The sequence below is a fragment of the Hemitrygon akajei genome, chromosome 7 (genome assembly GCF_048418815.1).
Source record: "Hemitrygon akajei chromosome 7, sHemAka1.3, whole genome shotgun sequence".
Taxonomy (NCBI): Eukaryota; Metazoa; Chordata; class Chondrichthyes; order Myliobatiformes; family Dasyatidae; genus Hemitrygon; species Hemitrygon akajei.
The window spans coordinates 161,174,974-161,192,549 of NC_133130.1; the positions used below are offsets into that span (position 1 = coordinate 161,174,974).

Here is a 17,576-nt window from a genome sequence, read left to right on the forward strand (position 1 = left end):
GAGGCTAGTACCCACGATGGAGCTGATGACATTTACTGCTTTCTGTAGCTTCTTTCAATCCTGCGCTGTAGCCACTGCACCCCCCCCCCCCCACCATACCAGGCAGTGATGTAGCCTGCCAGAATGCTCTCTGCGGTACATCTGTAGAAATTTTCAAGTGTTTTAGGTGACAAACCAAATCTCCTCAAACTCCTAATGAAGTATAACTGCTGTCTTGCCTTCTTTATAGCTGCATCGATACGTAGGGACCAGGTTAGATCCTCAGAGATTTTGACACCCAGGAACTTGAAATTAATCACTCTCTCCACTTTTGATCCCTCTATGAGGATTGGTTTGTGTTCCCTCGTCTTACCCTTCCCGAAATCCACACCATCTCTTTGGTCTTACTGATGTTGAGTGCAAAGTTGTTGCTGCAACACCGCTCAATTGTCTGGTATGACCTGTATGCCCTCTCGTTTCCACCTGAGATTTTGTCGACAATGGTTGTATCATCAGCAAATTTATAGATGGCATTTGAGCTATGCCTAGCTACACAAGTCATGGGTATAAAGAGAGTAGAGCAGTGGGCTAAGTACACATTCCTGTGCCAGTGTTGATTGTCAGCAAGGAGGAAATGTTATTACCAATCCACACAGATTGTGGTCTTCTGGTTAGGAAGTTGAGGATCCAATTGCAGAGGGAGGTACAGAGGAATGATGGTGTTAAATGCTGAGCTATAGTCAATGAACAGCATCCTGACATGGGCATTTGTGTTGTTCAGGTGGCCACATAAAGACCCATTGAGATTGTGTCTACATTAGAACTATTCTGGCGATAGGCAAATTGCAGTGGGCCTCGGTTCTTGCTGAGGCAGGAGTTGATTCTCGTCATGACCCACCTCTCAAAGCATCTCTTCACTGTAGATGTGGGTGCTACTGAACGATAGTCGTTAAGGCAGCTCACACTGTTCTTCTTGGGTATCAGTATAATTGTTGCCTTTCTGAAGCAGGTGAGAATTTCTGACTGTAGCAGTGAGAGGCTGAAAATGTACTTTGTGTACCTGTCACTAATTGTTCATTCATGTATAAGATCCCTCTGCAATGCACCTATTTGTAATCTGTCTCCATTCAGATAATCATCTGTGGTTAGAATCCTCTTACCTAAGTGCATGACTTCATAATTTCCCCACACTGTTTTCACTCACACACTCAAACTATCTATATAACCTTTTAGAATCAAATATCCTTAGCACAACATGCCCTTACAATTATTTTTGTACCTTGGTCAAACTTGGATGTTTTGTATCCCACCCCTCCTATGGACTCACTTTCACGGACTCTTTATCTCAAGTTTTCAATAGTTATTGCTTATTTATTTTTATTACTATTTTTTTCTTTTTGTAATTGCAGTTTGTTGTCTTTGGCATACTGGTTGAATACCCATGTTGGTGCGGTCTTTCATTGATTTTGTTATATATTTATTGAGTATACCTGCAAGAAAATGAATCTCAGGGTTCTGTGATGACATATACTGTATGTACTTTGAAAACAAATCCACAGAACCACATTGATAGAAATGAAGTGAATTATCTTCAAAGTCTGACATATTAATTCCTGAACTAACATTTATTTTTCAATGGCATCGTGTTATTTTTAGCACCATGCTGTAAGCATATTGGTTGCAGTGCCTCAAGCTGTAACAGAGCTTAGCATTCTTTGTCACTAAATTGGGATCGGCGTATGCCCGAAATAAATGGATTTATTTCTTATTTTGACTTATTATCACACATACTGTCGTAACTGAAGTTAATAACTGTCTGTTGCTTTCCTCCGATGTTTTAACATTGGTCAGGCTCTGATAATCTCCGTCGCTGCCTGAAACGGAAACTTTCTGAATTATACTGTACTTACTAAGAACTGAAATGATTTAAGGCAAGAAGTGACGACCAGTTTGTAAACTCTTCAGGCGGTTACCGGACACCCCACATTAGGACCCACCGGCCGGGTTACATTGAGGTCAAGGGTCAGGTGGGAAATCTCGGCGGCGTTGGGTGTCGGATCTTCGCTGTGATGTCGGGACCAAACGGGGAGCCGGCCGTTAACGTGCAACGTGAGGATGACGATGTATCCACGGAAGGTAAATGTCAGCCGAAAGAAGCTGTCAGATCTCCGTCCCGTTCCCTGGATGTAAACCTGCTGCTAAATTATTGAGAGAATACTCACGTACATCTTCCCGACGCTGGAAGCTCTCTGCGGTGGATTTCCTATAGATTGAAAAACTACGTGCACTCCCCAAGGTGTTTTCTCGTGATATTACGGGATAACTATAATCTATTATTGTAATTGCCCCATTTCATATATAACGAGGCTGTGCGTGTCGACGATTCTTGTAACTGACCACACTTCAAAAATGTTACTGTGTTGTAAACGTTTATTCTTTGTTGTAGCTCATTCTGCTTGTAATATAAAAATCCCTTTCCTCGCCTTTGTTTCTATTTGGCAGAGTACGATGCACTCAACTTGATACTCGATCAGATCAACTCTTGTTTAGATAACCTTGAAGAGAAAAATGATGTCCTAAATGCTAAATTTCAAGAACTGTTGGAATCGAATCGTCAGGCAAGGATGGAATTTAGGCAGCAACAAATCAATGCTACGAATCAATAGGATGCAAAAGCGGCAGGATTGACACCGACCTCTCAGATTCTAATCATGTTCCTTTGATTGTTGTTATTGCGTAATTTTTCTGTGACTCCTGTTAAACTTGATTACCAGCGCCGTGACATCTTTTGACTGTATGTAACATTGTTTGTCGGCTTTGTGTAATTGCTCCCCCCCCCCCCCTTTATTTAAAGAACCAGTACAATTCCGCAGTTTTCATTTCGAAAGCAACGCTTTTTGATGGAACCCATTACTATTTGGTTTTATGCACTAATCTGCACGGGGCTCAAGAACTGCTGTTTTCTTTATAGTTGGTTCTATTTATGTTCGAAGTAAGTAATGCTACACACTTTTAATATTATTCTCCAAAAAATCCAATTTCCCTTAAATTTTCTGCTAACTTTATACATTTTGCAGATTCAATGGAAATTATTTCAATCTGAAATTCCTTTCATCTTCCCGTTTACAAATCAGGGTTTCTACCCTGCTTATATTAAGCACCCCTTTTAAAGTCTTGATTATGGCCAAAAGATAGTTGGAGAATGTACCCCTACTTAAACATTCCCACCCTACACGTGGATGTTTGCAAATGTACTTTGTTCTTTAATGTCCTTTCTCAATGCATCTGTTACTACAGGTGCAGCTAATTTAGAGCTTGGTGATGCATTTTATTAAATGATTTTATTAAAACTATGCTATTCTATTGGGGTAAGGGCATGGATAATGAAACCTGCTGTTTTTGAATGGGATAAACTAGTCTTGCCCTGGTTGTGGAATTAATGGAATGGAAATAAAATTTTATATGCTTTGAAAGTTGGGTAATGTACTGCTACCAGTACCATTGTAGTTGATGAAGTATTCAGTGTTACCTCAATTTCATTGAAGTAAATTAAGTGTTAAGTTTTCAAAGGACAGAACAAATCAATAAAATGCTTTAATCTGTACTGGAATAATGGGGGGAAAATTGTTCAAAATTTGTTAAAATTTACACAGTAACGTGGGAGACCAGGCATTGTAAATCTACTGAGCAGATGAATGGTTACTTCTATAAATTAAGCTAATGAGATTCTATCTAACTTGCATGTGTATCATGGTTGTTATTTCAAGTGTTTTCTTGGCATGGTGTTGAGAAAGGTTATTAGCTCCCTATCAGTGAGCACTGCAGATTACTCCTCAGGGGATTATTAAAGAAACCTTGGCTATAGTTCAAATTGAAAGGGGACAGGTGTGGAATGGGTTGAAGTCTCTATTGGAAAATGGCACAGTGCACCTTTGTATTTAAAATTAATATACCATTCCAGAGTAAAGTATGACTTAAAGAAAATGCAACCCATCCACCAGGGCATTCAGTCAACATCAAATGAGATAAATAGATGTTCATGTATTTTTTCTATACACATTTTCCTTTACTCCTAGAGCTTTTATTTTCAAATATAGTTACTTGATTTTGTACCACTACTGCTCATTCATTTCTTTATACCTTCAAGAAAAAAAATTAACTTCCTTCCCTAGAGAAGAAATAATTAGCTAATGACACCATATATAACATATACTTATATTCTGGGCAAACATGAGGAAATCTGTAGATGCTGGAAATTCAAGCAACACACAGAAAATGCTGGTGGAACGCAGCAGGCCAGGCAGCATCTATAGGAAGAAGCACTGTCGACATTTTGGGCCAAGACCCCTGATGAAGGGTCTCGGCCTGAAACGTCAACTGTACTTCTTCCTATAGATGCTGCCTGGCCTGCTGCGTTCCACCAGCATTTTGCTTATATTTTGGGTGTTACTTCAGTGTTTCCCTAGCACCCTGTTCAGAAGATTAGCAGCTCCTGGGCTTCCTGTCAGTGAGGGCTGCAGATTACTAATCAGAAGATATTACTAAAGAAATTCCAGCCACAGGTATGTTAAATCTGACTGTAACTATCTTTACCATTGTATTTTGGTGCAGTCACACACAAAATCTAAACTGAAGTCAAGAGGTTTAAGTGGGTAAACCAAAACTGCCATGTATTTAAAATACCATTTGAAACAGATATGGCTGATGTTTTTTTTTCCTGAAACTTTATTCCTGAAACCCAAGTGCAGGCTATTTAACCACCAACATAAACATGGTTTTCAAACTATACTCAAACAGCATTTTCACTAACAAAAATGACAATGCTCACAAACAGCAATATTATTAACAGAAGAAATTCAACATTAAAGGGAATACTACTTCATAAAATTACTTTTTAATGTGCCATTATTCTAAATAATGGCCATCCAAATTTTATTTGCTACATATCAAATATCACATTTCTAGAGGATTTAAACCATTAAAAAATAACTATCAATTTGGTATTTTACAGATCTTCTCATTCAAGGGTGCACACATGACATGGGATATTCATCTCCTAGTATGCAATGCTTCTTTCACCCAAAGAAAATGACAGTAAATGGGAATAACAGTTCACAGAATTTCATTTTGAGATGTACTATGTGACTGGGAAACAAGTCCCAGTTGTGGGCAAAAACATCATTTTTCACTTTTTTTACTTGCCATTCTTCAGTTATACTGTTACACAAGTAGATGTTCATGAGCCAAAGATCTTATCCTTATTGTTTTAATCTGTCACCCAAGGATTAGAATAAAGATTAAACAGAAAACTTCATGGCTCATCTGAAAATATTCACTCCATCAATAGGTGGGTTTAAATCATTTGGTCCATGATAAATGGAAGGAATATAAAATAAACCCACAAATTATTAAATATATTTATTCACTCTAGATTTTCACTTCGGAGAATAAAGTCTCATTTTTCCTTTATAAGTGGGGCACCTCAATGCTGGAGTGAGGGCAGTGCAAGAAAATGCACCCACTCAAATTTGATCATAAACAAATACAAAGCAATGATGTTAAAATACATTCGTTATTTGGCTCTGCAACCTTAAGATGTAGTTGGATAAGCAGTATCTAATATTTAGATTTTAGGACATGGGTTAAAAGCAGTGGCACTTTCCCTTTGACCAATTCAATGTGTCTGCCTAGGAGGATCCAGAATGATGGGATTGGCAAGTCCTTTTTTTACTGTAGAGATCAGTATTTAGGAAAATGTGAACCTTGATGGGACCCATTCAAAGCAACCTTTATTTTGCATAACTTGAGAATATCAATGATATCATAACACTGATTATGACCCAATATGAAAAGGAGTGATATCTGAATGATGTGGGATACTGTAACTAAGGAGACCCAAAGACAAATTCTGACTTCAATGTAAAATGCAGATTCTAATTCTGATATTCCATACCAGATCTGACATTGGAAAATATATTCAAAGTGTTCAGCAAATTTTTGGCCATTAAAATTGAGAAATGGAGAAGATGCATGGACAATGCTGTTGAAGATGACTTATGAATTAAATGAACATCAATCTGTCTTGGGTATTCTTCCCAAGTTTCTAATCTCAAACCTGAGCAATATAGAACATCAAGGAGCAGGCGAGTAAACATATATAAATGGCAGATAGTACCTCCTTATCCTCAGGATGTTAAATTACTCAGCGTATTTACTCATTTATAAAATCAGTTTCATGAGCCTTCCTCATTTGACTGTTAACTGCTACTAGCTTAGTTTTCCAATATTTAACGTTGAGTTGTCAGGAAAGTGAGGATCATCCACCTTTTTCCAGACCAAAGACAGCTTAACCACAAGAAGAATGAACATATAATGTTCGTCTGATTGGGGGCGGGGGGCGGAGGGATGATTTTTGAAAGGTTAGGCAAGTTTAATGGATTGGATTTTTTTTAAAAACACCAATGGTTTGCTGTATTCACTCTCCCTTCCTCCCCAACAACATTGCTCAGTATACCACCAGTCCTTTGCAACTTGCCATTTTTTGTCATTGGGAGTGTAAATGACAACAAATGAAGCTGCACTTATAAGCATCTCTTCTCACCAGGTGGTACTGAATAGGAAGCAAAATTTTGTTTCCTGGTGAAAGCTTGTACAACAGATTGAGCATATGCAAGTCTCAGCTGAATTTAAAACAAAACCCATTTTGTTTTCTGTTAAATGGCCCAATGACTAAATTCAAATTTCCAACTGGAAGTTTTATTTATTTTTATTTAAAGATACAGCGCGGAATAGGCCTTCTCAGCTCTTCAAGCTGCACCGTTCAGCAACTCCTGATTTACAATGACTAGGACATCTTTGGACTGTGGAGCACCTGGAGAAAACCCATGCAGTGCACAGAGATGGGACAGAGACTCCTTACAAAAGGCACCATGATTAAACTCCGAACTCTAATGCCCCAAGGCGTAGTAGCATCATGCTAACCACTATACTATCATGGCGGCAAAAACTGGATTGTTAGGAGCACCTGTAATCAGCATAAGCACAATGAACAATTCTCCACAAATAAACCTGTCATCACTTGAAAGAAGTTAAGTAATACACAGCATCATCTAAATGAAGAGCTGATGTCAGTCAGCCAAGCCGTCTTTGGCAGGAAGCAACATGAGAAGGGAAAAAAAAAGAGACAACCATCACAAGACTCATATTCCAATGACTGATGCAAGATGATCTCTGGGTGTGACAGTGAGGTGAACTGAACTAAATCAAAAGGGCAACAGCCATACCACCCATCAGTTACATTATCTAAAAGGTTGTAAGCCATTCTTTAATTCAGGAAATGATCTTACCCATTACCTCAATAAAGCTGGCAAAGACTTAATAGAAATATCCAAAACAGCTTTAAATTAGAAAATATCCATTGTCAGCAGAATATGGAAAACATAGTTGCACAATTGTCGATGGTTATACAGCAACAAATGGAGGAAGTTGCAAGCTCCTAATTCCTTCAAGTACTTAACCCCTATATCTAGAGATGAACCTGATGTGAAAGCAGTTCATTTTAAGGGCAATGTAGATTACAAGGATAACTTTCCTGCAAATGTACGGTATTTGTATTGAGAATAAAAGGCTGATATTTCAAACTAATTATTTGCAGTTGAAGGGCCAATGCCTGAAACCTTAATATTTTCTCTCAACAACAACTGACAGACCTGCTTTCTATTTTTTTTTTTTTTGGCCTGTTGAAACATTACCATTACCCTTTAAAATACACCCTATCCTCATTATAAGCGTCTTCAGACTATGTGGGTCCACAGTTACGTGAGGAACCTATTTCTACCAATGTCTCCTTATATGCATCCAAAACTCAGTTATGCGAGGAGCACTGCTTTCCCGCCAATACAAGTCATGTGCGCACACCTCAGTCTCACTCCCGCCAGACTCCCGGTTTTAACAAGGTGTGGATGTGCGATCTTGCACTCAAACTTTTTGTTAGTTTTACGGTACAGTGATTTTGTGCTTGAAATATTTAACTATGCCTCCTAAGCGTCCGATGGCATGTCCTGGGCTATCAACCGAGCGGAACAGAACCACTTTAACACTTGAAAAAAGTTGGAAATTTTGCGCGGCATCAGCTGAAGGTAACACAGCTCTGGGACGCTACTGCCGGGAACAGAATCTTGCCTTTAAAGTTCTTTTGTTGCTTGACAATGCGGCAGCCCATCCTAGATATTTGGACAGCATTCATATAAACTTAACAGTGCGTTTCCTGCCACCTAACACATCGCTGATTCAACCACTCAACCAAGGTGTGATCCATATTCAAGGCGTTTTTTTTTTTTACAGTGAACTATCTCTCAGATGCTGCAAGCAACAGACGATTTTGAAAATCCCAGGAGTTTACCAATGGTGAGGGAATGGTGGAAGTCGGAACACTTGGCACAAATGGCGATGGAAATGGACCCAAGTTTAGAACGGAGTCAACATTTCAGTCGTTCCCTGCCATCAACCCTTCTTCCCTACAAGCAAATTTATGCTGAAGAACAAAATGCTACCAAGCAAACAACCCTCACCACTTTATTCAAACCGGTGTCATCTCCTGCTGCCTGGAGTTCTAAGAGTTCTGTGAGTCTTCCCTCACTTTGCTGTGTTTGATATGATCCCGACACCACAACAACCACTCATTTTCGGGAGCAAACACATCTGCCACTGTTGGTGAGTACTGTACACCCTAGTATGTTAACTTTCCATGATTTATTATGTTGAATATTACTTTAAATTGATGAAATATAATACAAATGTTGCCTTGTGGTACTGCTTTTGTGTCGTATTGGTATGAAAATGTGAATAAATTACAGATAAAACATATTTAGGAAGCCCTCCGGAACACATCCCTATTTTCTCCATTTAAATAATTGTTCACTTTATGCATTTCACACTATGCGCTAACTGCAAGGAACGTATTCCCCGCATATAACAAGGATAGGGTGTGGGACAAATTACAATCAAGATATCAATTCAAAACAAAAAGGCAAAGAAAGTTATACCTGGAACTTACTCCCAAGAGTAGGAATTTTCACTTTGAAATAGAATACTAGAAATGTGTAGAAAACCATAAAAAACAAAGCTAACCTATATGCATGCAGGTCTCCCAATCCACATTCCAGCCAAGGCAATATTCAGCCCTCCACCTGGTTGTCTATGGACTGTCTATACAGGGTGCCAACTTTTATGGATAGGCATCTACAAATCAGATCAACTTCCAGGACATGGCTGTAAACAGAACTGAAGACAAATAGCAGGGGCATTGAATAAACTATGTTTAAAAACAAATCTTTCTGACTGCAACTGCCTATTAATTATAATATTATTAGAGTTGGGAAGGATATGAATCTTTCAGAACAGATTCACTTTTATCCCCCACCCCCAAAATGGTACTGGAAATGTGCAATCTATATACTGGACAGCCAAGTGGGAGGCAATTTAACTACCTCCCAGTTGCCTCAAAGCACTGCAAAGTAGGATGAAGGTGGTTAGTGTTGGAGGAATTGCTGGATTGTTTGTGGTTATGAAGCTGGAGATCATTTCCAAGTGGAGATGCTAATCTCCACATATACAAGAGAAAAAATGCAGTAATATAACAAACTTACCTGTCATTATCACAGAATTTCACCATATTACCTTATTGTGGGAATATATCTAACAGAACTCTTTGCAGTTCAAACTCTGGCAAGCAACATATTCCAAATAACGGAAATACCACAAAGACAGTGAAAAACCAGAAACAGCCTCAAGGTTCTGTTATGTAAGTCATTAAAATGTAATGGACAGACATGGAAAATAATCAATAAACAATAGTTAATGGAAAGCTAGCTTTTGTTTTTACAAGAATGAATTTTCAGGGAAAGCAAAGTGGGGATTTGATTAATGTCTTAGAGAAGATCAAAGATATTTACCAAGTGAGAGTAAAGAGAACGGGCCAATTTTAAAATGAAAAGCAAATGACAATGAAAAACTTCCACATTCAAGAGGGATAGAAATTTGAAGTTCTCTACAACTGGATCAATTGCTAATTTTGATAGCAAAAATATAAGACATTTCTTTGTTCACTGAAGGAGCTAATAGATATGGGGCATAGAAAGATATTTGATGTCAGTTTACAGAAACCCACAATCTCACTGATTAGCATGATAGGCTAAATAACCTTTATGTTACTGAAAAATTGAATGCTAGCATCAATATCAAGAGCAGTGTATAGCATTCTAAGAACTAAATGTGATTTAATGTCATTGTTCATCATCAAGAAAAGGTGCTTTGGAAACATTTATTTTCCTTGTCAGAAAGTCTAACTTTAATCCAGTTCCATATACAAGCAAAGTGTACTTTATGAATGAGGCTTTTCAGGGACAATAGCCAAGAATCCCAATTCCTGTAAAGCTTCAGAGGACAGATGTTAGAAACTGCATAACTGCCTTGGATAGGCAAGTCTGTGTATGCTGCATTTCACTTTCTTGACCAGTGAACACAAGTAAGCAACTCACAATAGGCAATTAACTTACATGACTCAGAAAGATGATCAGTGCTGTCCACTTTGCACCTGCTGTTTAAACACAGGGTTATCAAGGTACTGAGAAATTGGTTGACGCTTGACTTTGCATTTAGTGATAGAGTTGCATAAAGTGATCACAAAGCAAAGAGATCCTATTTGAAGAAATTCCAGTCTACCCAGTATTTAATTCTGCCCACATTGGCTTGCCAATATGAAAAGAAGCTTGGGCCTCAAGCTACTGATCATTCTGTTTACACAAATTTGAGTCATCAGCTGTGAAGGGGAGTATTAAGTCAGATGGTATAAATTCAGTCACAGTATATAACATATGTAGTAACATCTTGGAAATAAAAATAATTGAAGACAATTTTTTAAGATACAATAAGATCTTTGGAGTACTGCAGTTATCCCTATTTTGTATTCCATAAGAGGATGGAAAAATACTTCTGAATGGGTACTGTATTGAGATTTACAGTTTCAATCAGCACTATACTTGTGTAAGAGTCTTCCCTCACTGAGAAAAGGAAATGTATAACCACTGATGGACAACCATGTCATATATCTAATACGGTGCCAGAGGTATATTAACTGCAGGCCTTTAAATTTAACTCAACGTGGTATAATCAACCCTTAAAAACAAAAAATGCATCATAAATTTACTTCTTCCGCCTCGAAGAGAAACGACGGCCACGCACTACTCTCCCTGATCTTGTTTTGGAGACATTGCCTTCCAGATGCCCACCCTCCTCACCCACCTCATTCTCTTCACTTTTGACACTTGTCTCTTCACATTCCTTCTCCGTCAGGTGTTCTTCCTCACCCTCAGTCTCACTGGGCTCCTCCGCTTTGGACAAGCTCAGGTCACACTCCTCACTCCCATCCTGCTCTTCATCCAGCACCTCACTACCCACAATGGAACTTGACTCACACATGTCAGAACTAATTCCTTGCTCCCCCTCCACTCTGGTGCTTGGCACCTCGTTCTTTGTACATGGGCTGACAGTTAATTCACAATCAAGCTTTGAAACAGGTAATTCATCAATGCTTGAACCACCTTGATCAATGTCATCTGGGCTCTCCTGCTGGAGGTTCTGCGAAGGGGAAACACTGTCTTTGTTGTTACCACCATCTACATGGGTAACAATGCCATCACCTAAAGGTGCAGGGGTTTCAGCTTCACAACTTGCTTCCTCCATTTCAGGGTGATTGTCAGTGACATTGGCAGGTTTTAAGTCATTCTCTGGTTGCTTCTCACTTGCTGGTTTTTGATCATCTGTTGAATGAAGGTTGTTCACCACAGAGGCTGCTGGTTCTTGATATGATACTGACAAATAATCTTGGGCTCTTTGTACTTTGTAACTCTGTTTCAACAAAATAAATGACAAGAATTTGGTAAAGGCATCAAACCTCAGATTACAAAAAGCATTACTGCTCATGAAACAATACTATTGTTGCTCTGTGCAACAATCATTGAATTTATAAGAATCATTGCTGCCTTCTTTGAGCTTCATGCCTCTGCTCTTTCCTGGTTAAGAATGTGGTGAGGTGACCAATTTCTAGATGTTTGTCTTGTGACTGATGTTACAAAAATTAAGAAATTTTCTCATCATCTAATTTTCTTTTCCATTTTGCTGGAAATTATTTTGATGCTTAACTCACTCAGCCACCAGAATTTATAATGTGGTTAAGAGCCCAACACCTATTAGGTTATAACATAACTTGTTATATGATGAACCTTAACACTACCCTCTACACAACTCAAAAATAATCCCCATTCATTCACTCGGTTCACTTAAATATTAATATTGCATATCCTCAACTGACCTGTTACTCCCTCTCTTCCTAAATTGTGTAAGATTTCTGTACTACTCTCATTCTAGCATCCTGCAGCTTTAATCCTCACATCAATGAAGAATGTTCTTTTAACTACCCAAACCTGAAGCTCTAGTTCTCCTTCAAGAACCTCCTTCACTTCTGTCTAACCCTTTGTCAGCTGTGTTAACCTTTGTTCCATCACATTTCTTTTCTTACTATACCACCAATATGATAGCCGATCTTTTATACTCATCTCTAATGGACTCCATCTTATCACCACTGCCAGTTCTGAAAACCAAGCACTTGCTTCTCATTTCTTCCCTATGACTACATTATTGTGTCCATGCATTGAAATTTACATCTACATCTATGAAATGGTTAACAATTCAATCATTTATAACAAGATTAAAGATGGCTATAGAATTGTGACAGAAATATGGATTTTCTTTTACATGCATCTCCTTGATAGTAGATGAATTCTACTGGAAAAAAAGGCATCAAACCACCAGAGTGACCATGTGAAGTAACTGAAACCATACTTCACCTACCGGTAAACAGATTCACCCAATAAATGGGAACAATTGAGGTTTTCCATTTTACCAATGCTAACCATCAAGATACATTTACAAGCAGTAAAACTCTCAAAGTGCATTTTGAATTTATTAGGATTTTAGGCTGGCTGGTGGCGCAGTGGCATCAGCACCAGACCCCGGAGCAAAGGCTTCCGAGCTTGAATCCAAGTCAGGCCACCCCCGAGCACGCTTTCCATCCATGCCGGGTTGAGCGTTGAGCTAACCACTCAGCCTCGTAAATAAAAGGGTTGAGTCAGGAAAGTTCATATCGTGACCTGGTTAATCCGAAAGGAGACCAATCCTGACACCATGCGCCAGACAAGAACGGCTGATTGTCTGGTGCGACACGCTAAAAAAAATTAGGATATTTGTCCTGAAACACCAAATATTATTTGCATAGGAAACAATCCATGATGAAGTTACTTAAAACATGCCCCAATGTACCTTCCTGTTTGTTATGTTGTTTAATAACCAAGTCTACAAAGTACTTCTTTCAGCCATCCATAAATCCTAATGTAGACTCATGAAAGAACCAGATATCAAAGCAATGGATGAACAGTAGACATGGCATGGGAGTACAGACAGTAACGCCAACACCAAAGGTGTGGCAAGATGTACCAATAAACTGATGTCCAAGTGATGAAACTGGCGATCAGAAAAGTGATCAGGTTTTGTAAAAAAATTTTCAGTCTGAAAGCAAACCAACAGCAAATTTAAAGCATTATTTTAAAAATACCAGGCATCATAATATATGTAAATGAAAAAACAGGTTGCATAGCATGGAATTGCACCTAAAACTAATTATACTAGGATTTCTTTTTGCTTGGAATAGAGCAGAAATACCAAAAATATGAAGCTCTAAAGCTGCACATCAACCCTTGAGATAACAAAGTTATTTGAAAAATTCTCTGAGAAAGTCATGTGTTTGAAAAACTGGAGATGATCAAATGTAAGCAGACATCTTTTGCTGCTTCTTTTCAAACTCATTCATGCATCATAGCTTATACAATAGGGAAATTATTGGTTGTATTCAAAGCTTGAGTCTACTCAACAACAATTAGGAGTACTTCACTCATTTTGTGCTAAGAATTGCATGGCACAAAAGCAGGAATTCAGCTTGGAATTGAAATCCAAAATTGACATAACCTTTTGCTCAATTACTTTAAAAAAAAACTCCACAAGAAAGATATGGAACAACACCAAGATGTTAAAAAAAGAAATGTGAAACTACATGAATTAGATAAAGCAGACAGTTTATAGTGCGGCAGACAGAAGCTGAGATTATATACCGCAAATCAGCTCAGAGCATTGAAATGAAATGAGAAACAACATAAGGTGCCAACAACTGGACTGCAATAATACAATAGTTACTTTAAATGCAAAACAAACAGCACAGTAACCATGATTTAAACCAACATCAATGCAGTTCATCAATGTTAAGTGGGTCACAGACTTGCTCCAATTTCCTTCAAGAATAGTGTTATCAATATTTCTTTGTTAGCATTTTGTACTGAGGGGGAATTCTCAGGATCAGTTAACAGAATTTAACACATCCAGATCTAGCACAAGGATAGATGCAAAGCAAAGCTAACCTAGTTTGCCCAAACAATGTACCTCAGTGTCCAAGTCTCCTTTCCCAATTTGATTATACAGTCTCTTTGGGCAATGGCACTTCAATTATAATTTTTCAGTCCCAGCTGTCTTTAAATTCACAAAATCAGTATTCCTTTTTATTCTGCTTGGTATCCAAACTGGTCATTCCACCCCCCCCCCCCCCAACCAGTCAAGAAATATGTGGGTGAAGATGTATGGATCAAATATAAACCATTTCATTTTCACTTTAACCAGTTAATGAGAGGTACACTGAATAGAACAAAACTTCCAAGAAATGTGGCACATTTTCATCAGCATTACATTGGAAATTAATGTTAGCTCATCACTTCAGAAACATCAAATGATTAGCATTTTTTTTTCAATTGGAAAGGTTCCAGTTGCTTTCACAAAACAGAGATGAAAGGACTTTAAAGCAAGTCTGAGACTACACCAAACACCAGAATTAAAAGAGGGAAAAAAGTACAGTAAAACATAGTGATCCTACAGAGGGGAGAGGGCCCAGGAAGGAGGGTGGATAGGGTAGTAAGAAGAAAAGTAGTAGCAAGAGAGGATATTAAACAACAGATACACAAATCAGGTGGGTTGAAAGATAAAGGTAGCAAAGAGAGAAAGGAAATGAAACATAGGCCACATTATGGAACAACCATCTAACCTGAAGGTTCTGAAAATGCATCAGTGACTTGCAGTGGGTAAATCTGGCAGTGGACTCAGAATGGTAGAATTTGTGACACAGCTTGCAGAGGAAACCGGTCACAGGGACCACAAATTCCTGGCCTGTGGAGGGGAGGGGAACCAAGACGATCACTATGTTACATTGAATGTGCCCTAATCATAAAAGCACACAAATCAAAATGGAAATGCATACAAGAAGATTTTTTAAAACAAGAATCAGCTGTATAAGAGTTAACAGAAAATTGGCACAATCAGCATTAAGAATTATGACTACATGTAAAAAGAAATCAACTTGCAGATTCAAAGATTGTATGGAAGTGCATTTGTGAAAGGTTTTCATGGCATTATAATGGAAAGTCACAATACATAATGGATACATACTGTTTTGGTACAAGAGCTAATTTATTTATCTGTATTGATCAAATAACTCTGCACTTATGATAGGCTAAGCAACAAGCCAATAATTTTAAAAACGGAATCCAATTTTGTGAATAAATTGGCTCTAAATAACTTAGTAGGCAAACACATTTGAAAAGGTTCAACTTTGAAAGATGAGCACCATTTAAACTTGTTTTAAAGGTTCTGCTCTTCAGTGTATGAACTCAATGACTAAGGGATCAAAAATGATCATTAAAGCAAAAGTGATTACTCTCTTGGCAGCTTTCCAAGCTAATTGGATAAATTTGAGATAAGAATAAATTACAAAGTATATGCAAATATTAAGTTTTAAGTTATGTCTGAAATGGTTAAATTATGAAGCTAAATTGAACAATGTAAATCTGTATTTTTTTGAGTTTAGAAAGCTGCAGTGTAATGTGATTAAAATGATTAAAAAGATGTGATAGTAATTGCAGAGTGACTATTTCTTCTGGTGAGAATTTCATATTTAAAGGATCTTATTAATGCTTTCAAGAAAGGCCAGTTTGGTAACACTTTTTTTAAAATCTGGAATTTGTTCCTGCAGGGTGGCCATGGATAGTGGAACTGAATTATAATTTTCTTTAAGTTGGCAAAATTTTATTAGGCATCAAGGGATAAAATCAAAGATGAGAAATGGAGTCAAGTTATCTAGATGAATAGCAGGGAACAGCCCCAAGGAATCAAAAGACTGATCATTCCTTTGTGGCAAGGAAGAACTCATCCTATTGTTTCTGTACAGAACAGGGAAGTATGAAAACTGGCAAAAGAACAGCAGGAAGCAGTCAAACAGGATTTCATAAAGGCAGTTAGGACTGGATAGCTCTGTTCTATTGCAGATAGGTCTAAAGTATTGAACCCATTTAGATCACTATAGCCATTGGAGAAGGCAGGCATCACAACCCAGTCAGTCTAATCAAGGCAGAGGAGAAAAATAGTTGGGGAAGGGAGGATTCTTTAAGATTTGTTTTAATATGAAGAAATGTTACTTAGGGTTTTACATTTCTGCACTTCTTTTTAATGAGAGTTTTCCTACTTTGCACACTGACACAATGATAATCGTAAACCAACTATGAAACTAGGTACAGAATTTGCATTTCCACTTTATAATCTGACAATATACCTATTCACTCTCTTCCTCCCCAACAATATTGCTCAGTATATCACCAGTCCTTTGCAAACTATTACTCAACTGTTGTTTAATGAACTGTTCGCTGCAATGAACAAATCTGAGAATAGTTGTGTGTGCTATGTAATTGGTACAGCTGAGAGAACAGAGCAAACTCCTTTTAACGTAGAAAGCTTGAGCTATCATAACTGATGGCAGCATAATTACTAGGTTATTTAACAGATAAATATCTGGTTAAAACACAGCATTGGTAAATAAAATAATAATAATAATGTAAAACCATAATGCATAACAGCCTCACTTGGCAATGCAATCCCAACCAACCTCCTTAGATCCATGTCTGATGTCTAGCAGAGTTCATGAACTTTCTTTAAACTAAGAGTGAAACTATTATTTTTCTGCATCATTCTTGTCAATCAAACATCACCCTTGGCTGCTTCCTGCCCTGATCTTGAAACCATATTTTGCTCTATCTTGCCAGCTCCTGCCCTCTATATCCTTTATGGAAGCATAATCTCAACTAAATTCAGCCGTCTGTCCACCCCGTTTGCAATAAACTGTTGACAAAGCAATTTCCCTTCTTGGTATTCATTGTAGTTGACAATGTAATCTGACATTCCTTTTAAACCTGGTACTATAAACCTCACATTTTTATCATCTCTACTGTTTAAACACTCCTCCAGGGCAATATCCTAGACTGAAACAAATTATTTGTCACATGGCATTTTCTTTTTGACTCCTTGAGCTAAATCTCAAATGTCTTTCCTCTCTATCAAAAGACCATCCATTTTCAATGCCAAAATATTCCAATTTTCTGCCTCTGCATCAAACA

General features: G+C 37.9%; 2 protein-coding genes across 4 annotated transcripts in view; one reads left to right on the forward strand and one right to left on the reverse strand.

The window, feature by feature from the left end:
• Window positions 1-1,972: 1,972 nt before the first annotated feature.
• bbln (bublin coiled coil protein) lies at window positions 1,973-3,715 on the forward strand. Its single transcript, XM_073052389.1, has 2 exons — window positions 1,973-2,115; window positions 2,482-3,715. Exons 1-2 carry the CDS (start codon window positions 2,049-2,051, stop codon window positions 2,643-2,645), a joined length of 231 nt encoding a protein of 76 aa, XP_072908490.1. The 5' UTR covers window positions 1,973-2,048; the 3' UTR covers window positions 2,646-3,715.
• A 4,207-nt stretch (window positions 3,716-7,922) lies between these two features.
• The window catches only part of ciz1a (cdkn1a interacting zinc finger protein 1a), a 59,792-nt gene continuing 50,138 nt past the window's right edge, over window positions 7,923-17,576 (reverse strand). For 2 of the 3 annotated variants that reach the window (XM_073052395.1, XM_073052396.1), the window contains 2 exons: window positions 15,179-15,300; window positions 7,923-11,886 (listed from right to left, as the gene is read on the reverse strand). In XM_073052395.1, the coding sequence (XP_072908496.1) occupies window positions 11,182-11,886; window positions 15,179-15,300 (827 nt within the window). In that variant the 3' untranslated portion in view covers window positions 7,923-11,181. The remainder of the gene's footprint in view (window positions 11,887-15,178; window positions 15,301-17,576) is intronic. The other variant, XM_073052397.1, reaches the window with a different exon arrangement.